Source organism: Lemur catta, chromosome 18 (genome assembly GCF_020740605.2).
Source record: "Lemur catta isolate mLemCat1 chromosome 18, mLemCat1.pri, whole genome shotgun sequence".
NCBI classification, from domain to species: Eukaryota; Metazoa; Chordata; class Mammalia; order Primates; family Lemuridae; genus Lemur; species Lemur catta.
Genome location: NC_059145.1, coordinates 42,233,335 through 42,251,631, shown reverse-complemented (window position 1 = coordinate 42,251,631; position 18,297 = coordinate 42,233,335). Strand labels below are relative to the sequence as shown.

The 18,297-nt window shown below is 35.8% G+C and overlaps 1 protein-coding gene across 1 annotated transcript in view; it reads left to right on the top strand.

The window, feature by feature from the left end:
• TOPAZ1 (testis and ovary specific TOPAZ 1) overlaps window positions 1-18,297 on the top strand; it is an 83,924-nt gene that overhangs the window by 28,167 nt on the left and 37,460 nt on the right. The window contains exons 6-12 of the mRNA XM_045530478.1: window positions 2,063-2,202; window positions 3,625-3,710; window positions 4,811-4,936; window positions 6,529-6,592; window positions 12,131-12,282; window positions 12,484-12,576; window positions 17,816-17,931. Of these exons, the coding sequence (XP_045386434.1) occupies window positions 2,063-2,202; window positions 3,625-3,710; window positions 4,811-4,936; window positions 6,529-6,592; window positions 12,131-12,282; window positions 12,484-12,576; window positions 17,816-17,931 (777 nt within the window). The remainder of the gene's footprint in view (window positions 1-2,062; window positions 2,203-3,624; window positions 3,711-4,810; window positions 4,937-6,528; window positions 6,593-12,130; window positions 12,283-12,483; window positions 12,577-17,815; window positions 17,932-18,297) is intronic.

Sequence of the window (18,297 nt, the reverse complement as noted above, 5' to 3'; positions counted from 1 at the left end):
CTGTTGGATAGCATTTTACCCACAGTAGAACTTCTTTGAAAATTGGAATCAATCCTCTCAAGCCCTGCTGCTGCATTATCAACTAAGTTTATGTAATATTTGAAATCCTTTGTTGTCATTTCAATAATGTTCACAGCATCTTCATCAGGAGTAGATTCCAACTCAAGGAACCACTTTCTTTGCTCATCCATAAGAAGCAACTCTTCATCCATTCAGGTTTAATCATGAAATTGCAGCAATTCAGGCACATCTTCAGGCTCCACTTCTAATTCTAGCTCTCTTGCTGTTTCCACCACATCTGTAGTTCTTTCCTCGACTGAAGTCTTGAACCCCTCCAAGTCATCCATGAGTGTTGGAATCAGTATCTTCCGAACTCCTGTTAATGTTGATATTTTGACCTCTTCCCATGCTTCACAAATGTTGTTAATGGCATCTAGAATGGTGAATCCTTTTCAGAAGGTTTTCAATTTACTTTGCCCAGATCCATCAAAGGAGTCACTATCTTTGGCAGCTATAGCCTTATGAAATATTTCTTTAAAAGGCTTTAAAGTCAGAATTACTCCTTGATCCACAGACTGCAGAACGGATGTTGTGTTAGCAGGCATGGAAACAACATTAATCTCCTTGTACATCTCCATCAGAGCTCTTGGGTGACAAGGTACATTGTCAATGAGCAGTAATATTTTGAAAGGAATCTTTTTTTCTAAGTAGTAGATCTCAACAGTGGGCTTAAAATATTTAGTAAACCATGCTGTAAACAGATGTGCTGTCATCCAGGCTTTGTGTTTCCATTTATAGAGAGCACAAGCAGAGTAGATTTAGCGTAATTCTGAAGGGCCCTAGGATTTTTGGAATGGTGAGCGTTGGCTTCAACTTAAGGTCACCCGCTGCATTAACCCCTAAGAGTCAGCCTGTCCTTTGAAACTTTGAAGCCAGGCATTGACTTATCCTCTCTATCTATGAAAGTGCTAGATGGCATCTGTTTCCAATAGAAGACTATTTCCTCTGCATTTGAAATCTGTTATTTAGTTTAGCCAGCTTCATTGATGATCTTAGCTAGATCTTCTGGTTAACCTCCTAGAGCTTCCCTGTTAGAACTTGCTGCTTCAGCTTGCATTTTTATATTATAAAGATGGCTTCATTACTCAAACCTCATGAATCCCCCTCTGCTAGCTTCAAACTTTTCTTCTGAAGCTTTCTCACCTGTCTCAGCCTTCATAGAATTGAAGCAAATTAGGGGCCTTGCTCTGGATTAGGCTTTGGTTTAAGGGAATGTTGTGATTGGTTTGATCTTCTGTGCAGGCCACTTAAACTTTGTCCATAACAGCAATAAGGTGGTTTCTCTTTCTTATCATTTGTGTATTCACTAGAGTAGCACTTTTAATTTTCTTCAAGAACATTTCCTCTGCATTTACACCTTGCCTGTCTCAGCTTTTGATATGCCTTCCTCACCAAGCTTAATCATTTCTAGCTTTTGATTTAGACTGACAGATGTGAGACTCTTTTATTTCAACATTTAAGGGCCACTGTAGGGTTATTAATTGGCCTAGTGTCAATACTGTTGTGTCTGAAGAAATAGGGAGGCCTGAAGAGAGGGAGAGAGATGGGGGAACTACTTGTTGGTGGAGTAGTCAGAACACATATAACATTTACCAATTAAATTTGCCCTCTTATATGGGTGCAGTTTGTGGTGCCCCCAAATAATTAGAATAGTAACATCAAAAATCACAGATCACTATAACAGATATAATCGTAAAAAATTCAAAATATTGTGAGAATTACCAAAATGTGACACAGAGACATGAAGTGAGCCCATGCTGTTGGGAAAATGGTATCAATAGATTTCTCAACATACCGTTGCCACAAACCTTCCATTTGTTTAAAAGAAAAACACAAAAAACAGTATCTGTGAAGTGCAATAAAATGAGATATGCCTATAATATATAGCATAGTATGTAGCATGTACATAGCATTAGGTTATGTTTCTACTTATTTGATTCTCATTACTTTAATGTTTTAAAAATACATTTAAATTCTGACTTTGGTTTTTCTGCTCACACAGCAAAGATTCTAGAAATGCAGACATTGTGGTTGGTGAATGTCAATTAGCAGCACTGATCCCCAAACCTCTGTGCTTGTTAGTACCTCCTTTGAATCTAAGTAGTCATCAAGAAGACACAATACTGAAGCCCTGGATGAATGGTACTATTTGTTTTCTTTATAAAGTCCTGTTGGCTTTTGGTGATATAGAAAGTATATAGGAGATTATTCCACCAAAACCAAAAAAAGATTAAAAAAGAAAAATCGAAACAAATGTGGTATATGTTAAAATTGAAGGCTTGTGTGCCTTTCTTTAGTACTTTTAATGGGACAACTTCTGAAATTTTTGTATTTATGTGATAGTAGTAGTACAGGGAATTTAGGTTATACATAAAATATTTATATGTTGATTAAGTATACTTGTATTTTAGAATTTGCCAATCTTTTTGATAATTCACAATCTTTTGAACAAAATAAGCTACACTGAAGGATAAATTTAGAATCTATAAAACCACTTGTGTTGTACACATCTAACTTTTCTATACCTTCCCAATACTGACTTCATGTTGCCTAGTGTAGTGTACTATACTACACAGCATGCCCACAATGATCATGTGTTTTATCTTAAAAAGCCTTACAATTTTCATAATGTAAGTTACTGCAAAGCTATGCAGCAAAAACTTTAGCTTGTTTCAGATTATATCTGCATGCTGCCAAAGTAAAAAATAAGTGACTTAAAATTTAAAACACTTTTATTTTTATTTGTTTTTATCTTTAGAAAAGAATATTTTTAAATGCCCTAGTTCTCATTTTAAAAGACCAACATTAAGGGATATGATGCCTGGTATATTAGTCTGCTTGGGCTGCCATAACAAAATACCACAGATTGAGTGGCTTAAACAACAGAAATTTATTTTGCACAGTTTTAGAGCCTAGAAGTTCAAGATCAAGGTTCTGGCAGGGTTTAATTTCTGGTGAGGGCTTTTTTTCTGGCTGGCAGATGGATGCCTTCTTGCTAAGTCCTCACATAGCTTTTCCTTGGAGTGTGGTGAGTTCTTTGGTACCTATTCTTACAAGGATGCTAATTCTGTCAAATTAAGGCCCCATCCTTATGACCTCATTTAACCCTAATTACTTATATAAAGGCCCTATCTCCAAATAAAGTCATACTGGGGGTTAGCGCCTCCACATGTGAATTTGCAGGGGAGGAGGAAACACAGTTCCATCCATAGTATCTAGGTTTGTCAGTAGTTTTCTGCCCTTAGAAAGGTTTATTGTGTGCAATATTTGTTTAACTTAGAGACTTATCATTTGAATGCTGCTATATAAGGCTTTTAAGAAAGTTATCTGCAGCCTGTGGTGAGTTTAAAATTTTAAATTCAGATCTAGAAATACTTAAGGGTACCTAAAATGTAAATCATTCTATATTTCACAGAAACACACATGGCAGCACAGTCTGTGAATTGAACATGAACATTCCAAAATGAAATTTTAAAGTAGATAGTAGTGATCATCCATTTCATTGTTTTGAAGGGAATAAGTTGTAACATATTGGTGCGTAATGTCATACTAAATCATTTCTAGATTTCAGATTTCCAGGAAAACATTCTGTCCTAAAGCTGCAGAATCCTGAAAATTGTGAAATATTTAGGAGGGAAAAAAATGTAGGGGTAAGTCTTTTACTTTTTAAAAAAATAATTTTATAAAACTCATACTGTGGACCCTTCTGGTTGTATTTCTCCTACTATCATTTTTTAAGCAGTTCTAGACATTCTGTGGATTTTGAATGGAGGCTGGTGGTAAGAGGCAGAAAATAAGTATTGACTCAGAGGATATTCACAAATAACATAAGAGGTTGAAAGCAGCAGAGGGGGAACATACAAAACAGAAAATATAGGATGAAGAGTTCTCTGTGATGAAAGAAAAAGCTGGAGATATAAAGCAGTTTATGGGGAAAGTTTTGCCTTTTTCTATTAATCAGAAGAGCTAAGGAAAATTTTGGTTCTAATAAATGCATCTGAAATATGATGCATGTTATAATAGAATTAACTTTTTATAAGAGTAGGGGCAGGTACATGAAAAGGAGGAGGGAATATATAAGCTTTTAAAAATATGTAAAGTGTATGGGGGCAGGGAGTCTAGGGGGTATCTCTGTACCTTCCTTTCACTTTTGCTGCGAACCTAAAACTTCTCTTTAAAAAAGTCTTGTTAAAAAAATGTGATATAAAACAGAATAACCTTGATGGAATATTTTACAGTAAAAAAACTGAGAAAATTCACAGACAAATCACTCTAAATTTTCATTATTTTTAAAAATATAAGCTGGTTGCAGTGGCTTGCAACTATAATATCAGCAACTCAGGAGGCTAAAGTGGGAGGACTGCTTGAGGCTAGGAGTTCAAGACCAGCCTGGGCACCATAGCCAGACCTCATCTCCTAAAAAATAAGAAAAATTAGCTGGTGTAGTGATATGCACCAGTAGTCCGGGCTACTCAAGAGGCTGAGACAAGAGGATTGCTTGAGCCTGGGAGTTTGAGGCTGGATTGCACCGCTGCATTTCAATCTGGGTGACAGAGCAAGACTTTGTCTCTAAAATTTAAAGTATATATATATGTATTGTTTGGAGTTTATTTTTTCTTATCAAATGAGCAAGTAATTTATCCTGATACTGTTTAGGATGCTTAATATTTGTTGCTTCAAATGCTTTCTTACTTGCTTATAGTAAATGTTTTGCAGTAAACAGAGAATGGGAATTTTTCTAATTCTCTAGGTGTTCCAGAAGCCCCTAGGGTTGATGATACCCCATAGATACTGCAAATTTCATTTTAATACGTTACGTGGTTGTGAACGATCACAATGCAAGTTTGCTCATGTGCCTGAGCAAGGGGATGAAAAGGTAAAACAGAAAGTCTTTGCAGTAGAGATTATTTTAATAACTATCTCAGTCATGCATTTTAGTTTAGATTTTCATTGACTCCTAAGAGCATAGATGAGCTTTGCCTGTTTTTGTGTTTTATATAAATGAAATCATATAATGTGTATTCTTTTATGTCTGGATTTTGCTCAATAGTTTTGAAATTTGTCTTTTTTATTTAATTATAGATGTGTCTTTCTCATTGTATAATAGTATTCCATTGTGTGAGTATATCAAAATTAATGTGTGGATAAATATTACTGTTGATGGGCATTTGGGTGGTTTTCAGATTTGGTATTACAATTATTATGCTATCAGTGTTCTTCTGCATGTCTTTTGGTGAACATATGCACACATTCTGATAGGTTATTCTTAAAACTGGAATTGCTGGGTCATAGGGTCTACATATGTTCAACCTGAGTAGATACTGCCACATAGGTTTCTAAAGTGGTTTTATCATATTACTCTCTTCACCAGCAATGTCTGAAAATTCTAGTTGCTTCATATCCTTACCAGCACTTGATAGTATCAGCCTTTTAATTTAGCCGTTCTGGTTAGGGGTGGGGGTGTGATGCCTTCCCTGATGATTGAAGTTGAGCATTTTTCAAAGTGTTTATTGGACATTTGGATATGCTGTTTTTGGAAGTATCCAGATATTTTGCCTATATTCTATGGGATTATCCTTTTCTGAACCAATTTACAAGAATTCATTGTATAATCTGGACACAGGTTCTTAGACTGGATATATATACATATATATATTGCAAATGTCTACTACTTTACAAGTTGCCTTTTACCCTCTTAAAAGTATCTTTTGAGAAACAAAATCTCTTAATTTTTATATAGTTCAATTTCTCAATTATTTTCTTTTGTGGTATTAACTTTTTACATCCTGTTAAAGATATCTTTGCTAAGATCATGAAGATGTTCTGTGTTTTTCCTTTAAAAGTTTATTGTTTTACCTTTTGCATTTAGAACTCTAATCCAGAGTTGATTTGTGTTTATGATGTGAGAAGAGGGTCAAGATACATTTTTTCCCCATGTGGATCTTCAGGTGACCCAGCACCATTTACTGAAAAGACCATCCTCTTATCTACTCAGGAGGCTGAGGCTAGAGTATTGCTTCTGCCCTTGAGTCGGAGGCTACAGTGAGCTATGATCCTGCCATTACACTCTAGCCTGAGCAACAGAGCAAGACCCTATGTCTAAAAAAATAACTAATCAATCAAATATATTAGAAAGACCATCCTTTCTCCACTGCACTGCAGTGTCACCAAGTCATAAGTCAGCTGACTATGTCTGAATGGGTCTGTTTCTGGGCAGTCTGATCTAATACATTGGTCAGTGTGTTTATCCGTGTACCTGTAAATGGTTATTTTTAAATAACCTAAATAAAGTTTTTGTAATGAATTCAGTATGTACTTCAAATCTGTAAGTTAGCCAAACATCACTTCTTTATTCTTATGCTTTCATTGATTTTAAAAGTTTGAAATAAGCAGAGAGATAGAATTGAAATTGTATAGTTCTTATGAAATATAAAAAAGGTAATTTTATACTTTTCATAACTTTTACAGATTTGCATGGATGTGTTTAAGAAATATATAAGCATCAATGAGCTGTGTTTGCTACAACGTGCAGGTATGAAACAATTGAATGATTAGTATAAATTTATTAGGGTGGGTATTTCAAACAATGTGCTATTGTTTGAAAGTAAATTCAGTACTTTCTAAGTATGAAAACTGAATGCCTTATGTAAGAGTGGCTCTGTTGGCTTTAGAAAGGATTAAAAATAAATATTGTCTTTTTTTTTTTTTTTTTTTGAGACAGAGTCTCACTCTGTTGCCCAGGCTAGAGTGAGTGCTGTGGTATCAGCCTTGCTCACAGCAACCTCAAACTCCTGGGCTCAAGCAATCCTCCTGCCTCAGCCTCCCGAGTAGCTGGGACTACAGGCATGAGCCACCATGCCCGGCTAATTTTTTCTATATATATTTTTAGCTGTGCAGATCATTTCTTTCTATTTTTAGTAGAGACGGGGTCTCACTCTTGCTCAGGCTGGTCTCAAACTCCTGAGCTCAAACGATCCGCCCGCCTCGGCCTCCCATAGTGCTGGGATTACAGACGTGAGCCACCGCGCCTGGCCAAAATATCGTCTTTTGGTTAATAAAAACTTATAGTCCACCTAAACACTGTAATTCCCTTATGTACTAATATTTTCATGACTTAGAAATTTTATTTATAAGATAGAGAAAAGGGTATTGTTAATTAGCCTTGAAATCTATCTGAATGGATATTTCAGAGGGTGAATTTTTCCTACTTCTTCATCTTTCTCTTTTTGTACTTACCCCTTCTAGCCATGCAGTGAGTTCTGTGCAGTTCCCTAAACACACCAGGCTGTGTTATAACTCCAGTGCTACTGCTGCCACTACTCTCTGCCTGGAATGCCTTTCCTTCCATCCCTATTCCCCATGGCAAAGAGCTATTCATCTTTCAAGGCTGAGTCATAGGAAATAGGATTACCTCCTATTATACCCTTTTCTGATTCCACAATCCCAACTCATTCTTTGCTTCTGTTCCCTCTCCCTACTAGAACATGAGCCCCAAGGGGGCAGGAACCAATCTTTATTTATATTTGTCACCCTTACACAGCCACCAAAGCCACATAGTACAAAATCTCTGACAAGTTTATTGTTTTCTTTTGCTGATGATATCATTTCCCTAAGGATTAGAGGAACCTTCTAAGACTTAATCTAACTGTAACAAGGGGAAAATAGTTAAGGTAGAGGTAATAGGAGCCTATATGGAAATAAACTTGTGACCGAGGGATTGTGATAGCCAAGAACAAGAAGGTACATATGGTTAGATGTGAACTATTAAATTCCAGAAATAGTTTCATAACATGAGATGTGGAAGAAAAGATTGTGTCAAAAAAAATGCAAAACTCCTCAAAATATAATTTTGTGTAAAGATCCAATATGGCCACAGGAGAAATAATCTGAATTTAGTTTTAAAACAACTAATATAGAACAAAAATAAGGGCTTATAACAAAGAATAAGAGTAGGAAGTTGTCAAGCACCTGTGGAAATTGGTGTGAAAATAGAAACTTAGATCAGTAGAAAAGAATAGATAGGTCAGGAGGAATCATTTAATAAATGAGTTAAGATAAACTGCATAGCAACCTAGAAAGTTTCACACCCCTAAAGAGTTAGATCCATACCACTGGTGTAAGGTGTGGCTCTAACTGCTTAGACTCCACAGAGAGGCCTCAGGGACCTTTGGTGCACAAGGGGAGGTAGCTGAGTAGGTAGGACTCCCCATTCCCCTATGTAATCATAGTTCTATGTTTATCTATTTTATATTTGAATTTCCACATAAAATTCTCTTTCCAGAGTTTTTAATTTAAAATTTTTATTTAGAAATACTTTCAAATTTACAAAAAGTTTCAAAAATAAAAATAATACAAAGAATACTCATATCCTTACTTTACCATTTTCATTTATTCTGTCTCTCTCTCCGCCTTCCATATATGTGTGTGTGTGTACATGGCCACATACACGCACATATTTTTTCCCTGAACCACTTGAAGGTAAGTTACATACATCATGGCCCTTTTACCTCTAAATACTTTAGTGTATATTTCCTGAAAATAGGTTATTCTTATATATAATCATGGTACGTTTATCCACATCAGTTAACCTAACATGGATATAATAGTTTTATCTAATTTATTTATATTCAAAATTTGTTAATTGACCCAATAATATCCTTTATAGCATTTTTGCCTCTAGTCTAGAATCCAGTCCAGGATCAGGTATGCATTTACTTGTCATGTCTCTATAGCCTCCTTTAATCTGGAATATTTCTATAGTCTTTCTTTGACTCTTTGAGCGTGTGTGTGTGATAAAATATACATACCATAATATTTATAATTTTAAACATTTTAAGTGTACAATTCACTGGTATTAAATGCATTCACAATGTTGTATAACCATTACCTCTATTTGTTTCCAGAACTTCTTTATCATCCCAAATAGAAACTCTGTACCTATTAGGCAATGACTCCTCATTATCCTACACCTCCTAGCCCCTGATAATCTCTAATCTACTTTCTGGCTCTATGAATTTGCCTATTCTAGGTACTTTAGATAAGTGAAATTTTATAATATTTGTCTTTTTGTGTCTAGTTAATTTCCAATAATGTCCTTAGGATTCATCCGTATTGTAACATATGTCAGCATTTCCTTCCTTTTTAAAGCTGAATAATATTTTATTGTATGTATATACCACATTTTGCTTATCCATTTATCTGTTGATGGACACTTGGGCTGTTTCCACCTTCTGGGTATTGTGAGTAATGTTGCTATGAACCTTCATGTACAAGTATCTGTTTCCCTGATTTCATTTCTTTTGGGTATATACCTAGGAGTAAAATCATTGGTCCTCTTTTATGTGTTTTATATTTGAATTTCCACATAAAATTCCCCTTCCAGAAGTTTTATGGCTAAAAAAATTTGGAAACTACTACTGTTTAGCATATATCAAAATAAATGAATATAGTATATTAGCAGTTCAGTAGAAAAAAATAAGTTTTTAAATCAGATTTTAAGAAAGGTGATAATTTCTGTGGTTTAATGTCATCAGAGGAAATACAAAACATAAATTTGATCATATAAATTTAAACTGGAAAAAGTCAAATATTGTAGATTTACCATTGATAATATATAAAAATATTCCAATTTATAAGAATATCAACAATTCAATCAGCTATTTAGAAAGGCATGAATATTGTTTCTTCTTGTGAGAATTAGCAACAGATCTGGAGAGGAAAATCCAGTGGTTACTGGTTGGTTCACTGGAATTGTGCACTCCTAATCAAAGAAAGGAGTAAAAGTACCTGATTCTGGTAAGTCATTCGTTAAGTAGTGTTATGTATTGACAAAACCTTTTTAAAAAGCAACATGGCAGTTTATGTCAAAAGGTATTAAAATGTTTAAACTGTTTCCACCCAGCAGTTTTACCAGAGAGGATCATTTTAAATGGAGAAATTATATTCAAATTTAAAATAATGACAAAAAGGAGGTGGATTTCATGTCAATTACTGGACTGTTACGTACTGGCTAACATAGGTTCTTTCCAACTACTCCTTTTTTAAACATCACAGTTCCAGTTTTATTAGTAAGTCATAGTAATAGACACTGAACTTCCCATATTATCAGTTGATCTGCTTCTACAGAGGCAACTATGTAGATACTGCAAAAAGAATAGCTACAAGGGTCGGGCACAGTGGCTCACGCCTGTAATCCTTGCCCTGTGGGAGGCCGAGGCAGGAGGATTGCTTGAGCTGAGGAGTTCAAGACCAGTCTGAGCAAGAGGGAGACCTCGCCTCTACTAAAAATAGAAAGAAATTAGCCAAACAACTAAAAATAGAAAAAATTAGCCAGGCATGGTGGCGTATGCCTGTCGTCCCAGCTACCTGGGAGGCTGAGGCAGGAGGATCCCTTGAGCCCAGGAGTTTGAGGTTGCTGTGAGCTGGGCTAATGCCACAGCACTCTAGCCTGGGCAACAGAGTGAGACTCTGTCTCAAAAAAAATAAAAAATAAAAAGAATAGCTACAAGAATTTATGTGTGTCTAGGGAAAACGATTGTAGTATGTAGAGAAGCTTTACAACAAATTTCAGTATTGTTATGCCATATTGTTAAAGTTACTAAAAATTATTATAACTTTCACATCAGTTTTTCAATTGTGTTACAGAGCTGTGTCAGTAGCTACTAACTTTCCCAAACAACACTAGGTAATCTAGTTAATATTAAGTATTTCTAGAAGAAATAGTGAACACAGTAGCTGGGTGCCATGGCTTACTCCTATAATCCCAGCACTTAGGGAGGCTGTGGTGGGAGGATCACTTGAGGCCAGGAGACCAGCCTGGGTACCATAGAGAGACCCTATTTCTACAAAAAAATAAAAAAAATGACCTGGGCATGGTGGTGTGTGCCTGTAGTCCCAGCTACTTGGGAGGCTGAAGCAGGAGTATTGCTTGAGCCCAGGAGTTTGAGGCTGCAGTGAGCTATGATCTGCCACTGCACTCCAACCTGGGCAACAGGGTGGGATCCTCTATCTGAAAAATAATAATAATTAATAGAAGAATAAAACCAAAGGTAATTTTTACTAAGTCAGTTTTAGCTAGGGTATACAGATTTTGACCTGGGAAATTCTGGAATATGGGGGTGGGGGAAGGATCAATGAAATGATCTCAATTAAAATAATTTTAGTAAAGTCAATGGAGAAAAATTGGAAATGGCTTAAGGGTTGTATAGAAAATAGATTGAGGGCCAGGTGTGGTGGTTTGTGCCTATAATCTTGGTACTCTGAGAGGCTGAGGTGAGAGGATCACTTGAGGCCAACAGTTCAAGACCAGCCTGAGCAAGAGTGAGACCCTATCTCTACCAAAAAAAAAATAGAAAAATTAGGTAGGTGTGGTGGCACACGCCTGTGGTCCCAGCTACTAGGGAGGCTGAGGCAGGAGGATCTCTTGAGCCCAGGAGTTGGAGGTTGCAGTGAGCTATGATGATGCCACTGTACTTTAGCCTGGGCAACAGAGTGAGACCCTGTCACAAAAAAGGAAGAAAGAAAGAAAAGAAAAGAAAATAGATTAAGGAACTGGATCAACATAAACTACTTTCTCAAAGGAAATTAGTATTGTATTTTTAGTAGAATGCTCATAATCATAAACTGGAATCAAAAACATCCCCAGGGTCAACATGTTGGTGGAGTTAAAACAACAAGAAGGGGCATGTGTCAAAATAATTTGCATCCATCACCAAATTATACAATTTTGCATATGTACCCAAGCCACTGCTTGAAGACTCCCTGGGAGCCTGACTCTTTAGGAGTCCATATTGAGATCATGATATATTTGGCAATCTGTACCTATTCTTTGTGGATAGCACATGAATTAGATACCAGTTTAGTGCTCAACATGCTTGATTAACTTCAAATATTATTGCCATTTTGGCTTTTGCTTTAATTTTTGGCAAATATTTCTGACACTAGACATATACCTTTAAAGAATTTATGTTGAATTAGTATTGCTTTATTTTTAAATAGAGAAAAGTTATCTAATTTAGAGAAGATGAATATTTTAAAACAGAAAATGACTTTAATATATTTTCGTTTTCAGTAAACATATTTATGGAGTACTACAGAAAATTTCCCCCGGGTATACACTTTGATTTACAAGTGCTAAATGACCTTCTAAATTCTTTACTCACACATTGTTTATTGAAAGAAGTATTTCAGGTAGTGAACCTCAGCATAATGGTTAAAATGCCGGTAAGTAACCTGAGAATATATTTTTTAAATATGTTAAGTTAATTTCTCTGTTATGCCTGTTGTTTGAATTTGGCAGTTAAATTTCTGTTTGTTGAAGACTTCCTAGAGAACACTTGTGTTTTTCAGCATAAACAAATTTGAGAAACTTAAGGTGTACTAAAGAAGACATGAAAATGATTGTAGTTTTTTTGTTTTATTCAGCCTGCTCTGAAAATATTACTAAAAATATTTGAACATGTCACAACTATGAAATTAAGGACTGCTGTACCTGCTTTAATTGATATATTTTGCAAGGTATGATTTTATCTGTTTATTCTGTTAATGAATAACCAAGAAAATAATTGTTTTCATTTACATCCTTGAGCTGCCTTTTATTCACATTTTGGATGTCAAAAAATTCTATTTCCAGAAATGTTCTTTTTCTCCTGAAATGGGGTTTATAACACATTCCAGTGGCGGACAAGCCTTCTCCTTTAATAAGTAGTTCCAAGTAATCCAGGTGACTTTCTGATGTGTAAACTGTATTCATCTCTACTCCTTAAGGATGATTAAAGAAGATTAAAGAAAATTTTCTTTCTCCAAAAGCATTGAGGTTATTTATAATAAAAATAAACAAACCAATATGTAAATAGAAAATCATGACCAAAACAAAGAAAACAGAAGCGTGGTAGCTAGGAATTAGTTTTAATTTTGGCACTAAACAAAAAGAAATATGAATGTTTATGGCTCTAATAAAAATATATTAAAATTTTAAAATTTAAAAAATGTTTAATTATGGGTACATATTAGGTATATATATTTATAGGGTACATGTGATATTTTGATACAGGCATATAGGATGTAATCAGGGAAATTGGGGTATCCATAACTTCAAGCATTTATCATTTCTTTGTGATAACATTTTAATTCTACTCTTCTAGTTATTTTAAAATATACAGTAAGTTATTGTTGACTGTAGTCACCCTGTTGTGCTGTCAAATACTAGATCTTATTCATTCTATCTAACTGTATTTTTGCACCCATTAACCATCACCACTTTATTCCCTATTCCTTTTTATGCTTCCCAGCCTCTGGTAACCATCATCGTCCGTGAGTTCACTTGTTTTCATTTTTAGCTCCCACATATGAGTGAGAACATGCAAAATTTGTCTTTCTGTGCCAGGCTCATTTCACTTAACATAATGTTCTCCAGTTCCATCCATGTTATTACAAATGACAGGATTTCATTCTTTTTTATGGCTAAATAATATTTCCTTGTATATATGTACATTTTCTTTATCCGTTTATCCATTGATAAATGCTTAGGTTGATTCCAAATCTTGGCTATTGTGAATAGTGCTGCAGTAAACCTGGGAGTGCAGATATCTCTTCCATATGTTGATTTCCTTTCTTTTGAATATGTGCCTAGCAGTGGGATTGCTGGATCATATGGCAGTTCCTAATTTTTTAAGGAACTTCAATACTGTTTTCCATAGTGGCTGTACTAATTGACATTCCCACCGAGAGTGTACAAGAGTTCCCCTTTCTCCACACCCTTGCCAGAATGTATTATTGCCTATCTTTTGGATAAAAGTCATTTTAACTGAGATGAGATGATATCTCATTGTAGTTTTGATTTACACTTCTCTGATTAGTGATGTTGAATATTTTTTTCATATACTTTTTGGTCATTTGTATATCTTTTTTTTTTTTTAATTTCAGCTCTTCATGGGGGTACAAAAGCTCAGGTTATATACATTGTACGTATCCCACCCATCCCCGAGTCAGAGTCTCAAGCGTGTCCATTCTCCAGACAGTGCGCCTGGCATTCACCATGTCGTCATACCTCCATCCTCTCCCCCCACCCCCCACCTCCCCTAGTCAGCACCTTCAAGCATGACCATTCCCCAGACGGTGCGCAACGCACTCATCATGTAGGCATACACCCATCCCCTCCCCCAACCCCCCCGTCTCAGTCTGATATCCAATTGGTATCCTTCCCCGATGTGCATTTAGGTGATGATCAGGGAAACCAATTTTCTGGTGAGTACATGTGTTGCTTGTTTTTCCATTCTTTGGATACTTCACTTAATATAATGGGTTCCAACTCTCTCCAGGAGAACCAAAGAGATGTCGTATCATCGTTATTTCTTATAGCTGAGTGGTATACATATACCACAGTTTACTAATCCATTTGTGGATTGATGGGCACTTGGGTTGTTTCCACATCTTTGTGATTGTGAATTGTGCTGCTATAAACATTCAGGTACAGGTGTCTTTGTTATAGAATGACTTTTGTTCTTCTGGGTATATGCCCAATAATGGGATTGCTGGATCGAATGGTAGATCTACTTGAATCTGTTTAAGGTATCTCCATAATGCTTTCCACAGGGGTTGCACTAGTTTGCAGTCCCACCAGCAGTGTATGAGTGTTCCTGTCTCTCCGCATCCATGCCAACATGTGTTGTTTTGGGATTTTTTGATAAAGGCCATTCTCACCGGAGTTAAGTGGTATCTCGTTGTGGTTTTGATTTGCATTTCCCTGATGATTAGGGATGTTGAGCATTTTTTCATATGTTTGTTAGCCATTCTTATATCTTCTTTTGAAAAATTTCTTTTCATGTCATTTGCCCACTTTTTGATAGGGTTGTTTGATTTTTTCTTGCTGATTTTCCTGAGTTCTAAATAGATTCTTATTATCAGTCTTTTATCTGATGTGTAGTATGCGAAAATTTTTTCCCATTCTGTAGGCTGTCTGTTTATTTTCGTGACTGTTTCTTTGGCTATGCAGAAGCTTTTTAATTTAATCAGGTCCCATTTGTTTATTTTTGTTGTTGCTGATTTGTATATCTTCTTTTGAGAAATGCCTATTCAGAGCTTTGGCCTACTTTTTAATCAGATTGAAATTTTAATTTTTTTGGAATGCTTCCTAGTGTTTGGTACTACCCAGCCATCTACTTCAGAATAGGCCTGATAGTAGGAAAACCCCCAATTTTCTTTTGGAAGCAACACTGGAACCACTTTAGCAGAGGAACAGATATTTAAGTGAATACCTCTAGTTTGACATTAACAAAACTTGACAGAATTACTTGCCTAGAAATTTTTTAAATTAGAAGTCACTGCTCACCTATATTAGTTATAGAAAATCTCAGTGAGGATCCCATAAATTGTCTGATACTGAATAACACTTGGCTTTCTGTAGAATGTATCCCAGTTACTGTCCAAATAAAATTACCCTTATTGGAGAATATCTAGCAGAGACAATGACTTTCATTTTTGCATAGCTAATATGTAGCCATCATTTCTAGAAGTTGTTTAATAACAGTACCAATTTCCCTGTTGACACTATTTCAGGGTTCAGTGGTGATAAAACCGTGTTATCATCATAGAAGATGTTTTTCCTTCTTCTTCTTCAAGCAGTGTACTATATCCCCATCTAAGTAACATAAATATCATTGAGAAAGGAGAATTAACATGTTATTTTATTGCTTTAGGTTGTTATCTAGTTCCTCAAGAAACGATTTATAGTTATTGAGCAGTGTTAAAGGGCAGATTTTTGTAAGTGTATCAGTAACCAGATAACTAATTTGTTCTCTTGCAGGTTTATTTATAGTTGGCCCTGTCCATTTAGTCAAAAGTCACTACATGGTCAGTGACTGCAGAGAGACCAACAGTGGTCCTATCGAATGTTAAAGAGCATTTTAGTAAATAATCATGGTGTTTACACTTTTACTTCATAAAATTTGGAAAACTATTTGTTAAGGTGGTGGATTGGTGGGTTTAAGAGAAGAGCTGTTTTCCTTTTTAAAAATAAATTGAACATGCTTTGAGTCCAGAGGAACTGATATAAAGAGTTTAAGAATTATAGCCTGGGCCGGGCGCAGTGGCTCACGCCTGCAATCCTAGCACTCTGGGAGGCCGAGGCAGTTGGATCCTTTGAGCTCAGGAGTTCGAGACCAGCCTGAGCAAGACTGAGACCCCGCCTCTACTAAAAATAGAAAGAAATTATATGGACAGCTAAAAATATATATAGAAAAATTAGCCGGGCATGGTGGCTCATTCCTGTAGTCCCAACTACTCGGGACGCTGAGGCAGGAGGATCACTTGAGCCCAGGAGTTTGAGGTTGCTGTGAGCTAGGCTGACGCCATGGCACTCTAGCCTGGGCAACAGAGCAAGACTTTGACTCAAAAATAAAAAAATAAAAATAAAAAGAATTATAGCCTGATGTTAAGGGGAGGCTTTATACAGTTATTTTTACAATTATTTACATCAAAACTATTTTCAGTTTAAGTTGTTTAATCATATGGGTTAGGATGGAGTTTCTAGGACCCATTCAAAAGGGATCCATGACATTGGAGACTTTTCCTCAGGGTCCAAACATAGGGAAAATCTCTCAGCAACTTGTTACTATTAATCTTTACTAAAAAAAAATCTGTTTCAAAGTACACATCAGTTATAAGTTCTGTCAACCAAATTACAGCATCTCTCATAGAGACTAATTATACCTTGGAATAGGTGGCTTCTCCTTTACTCTCCTTTACTATTATTTTATTATCCTGCCCCAAATTCTTATTTCCTGGACTCCTTTCAGTCTATACTGGGGTAAAGCGTATATTCTCCCAAACATTCAAAAACATTTTTATATTTAAGTAATTCCAAAAAAGGAGTAGTTTTCTGAAAATCAAAACAGAACCATGAAAGATTCTCAGCAAAAATGTTACAGAATTTCAAACACCACTCAGTTGAGTCATTCTTAACTCTAATCCTACCAGTGTCACCCCATACCCAGGTTAGCATTGGAGGACCTAGTCATAATACCTATGAGCAGAGGTCAACAGTGAGGCAACTGAACTAATGGGACTGCCAGCCTACAACCTTTTACCTTCCGACCCTTCCAGGATGATGTTATGCTTTGGAAGAGCTGTCAGAGAAGGCCTACCTCTCATTCATCCATTCGTACACTAGAAGCATCCAGATACTCCCCTGTTGGCTCTCTCCATTAGATCTGAGGTACATGAAGAAGACAGGAAAAGGAGTCATGTGAATGAAGGAAAAAACCTTTGAATTGATATTTTAAATCAAATACTGTATTACTTATGGGAAGTCAGTCACCTAGGTTATTAACTTAACAAATGATCACTGATTCTTCTCTGGCCATGGCCCTGTGTGAGGCACAGGAACAATACTTTTCAGGAAGTCTACAAGCAGGGATGAGGTGTGAACACCAGTGCTATACTCAAAGACACACTGAGTACCAAATAAGAGGTACAAGTGATAAAGTGGTTGAGATAACTTGGAGAACAGGAAGAAAATTCAAATTTCAAATACAAAATTATTATTTATATTTTTGTTTTAAATTGTTAAAGTCAGGTATCTCTTTGTGGTTCTCAAACATTTGAAGGAAATATGCTTCAAATTTTTAAAACAAGTTTTAATTCTACTTGTGTGCATGTTTTGCTTCTTCTGTTAGTCTCTTAGTTGTTTCACACACATTGGCTTCTCAGTTCTTTCCCATTTTTATAAGAATGACTATTCTTTTTTTCTCTTCTACAGCTTATTGAAGCTGGGATGGTGCTTGACCCAGAACACTTTAACTATATTGTTAAGCTCTTATGCCAATTACAGGCTTCCAAGCAAGAAATAACTGCAGTTCTGGAAATGAAATCCAGGTGAGAAGAATCATTATAATTAAGGCTAAAATAATATATGTATTTTGATGGAGACTTATAAAGGGTGAAGGCAAAGCACTTATCTTTTCATATGCCCAAATATGTAGATAGTTTGCCCACCGTAAACCGTTCTCCCATCTCTTAGCTATGGCCTACTTTAGTCAGGCTGCCTCTGGCCAGCCTCACCATATCTTTCTCAATACCTCATTTCCTCTGAGTGTCTAGCTCATCAAGTGTAAAAGGAGTCTCCATTATCTTCTGTTCATCAATTAATTCATTCTGTTATACTTAATGCACTCTATTATATGTATACAAATTACCTTAATTTTTTTTTCTCTTTCACTCACTTCTTCTTAGTTTAATAAC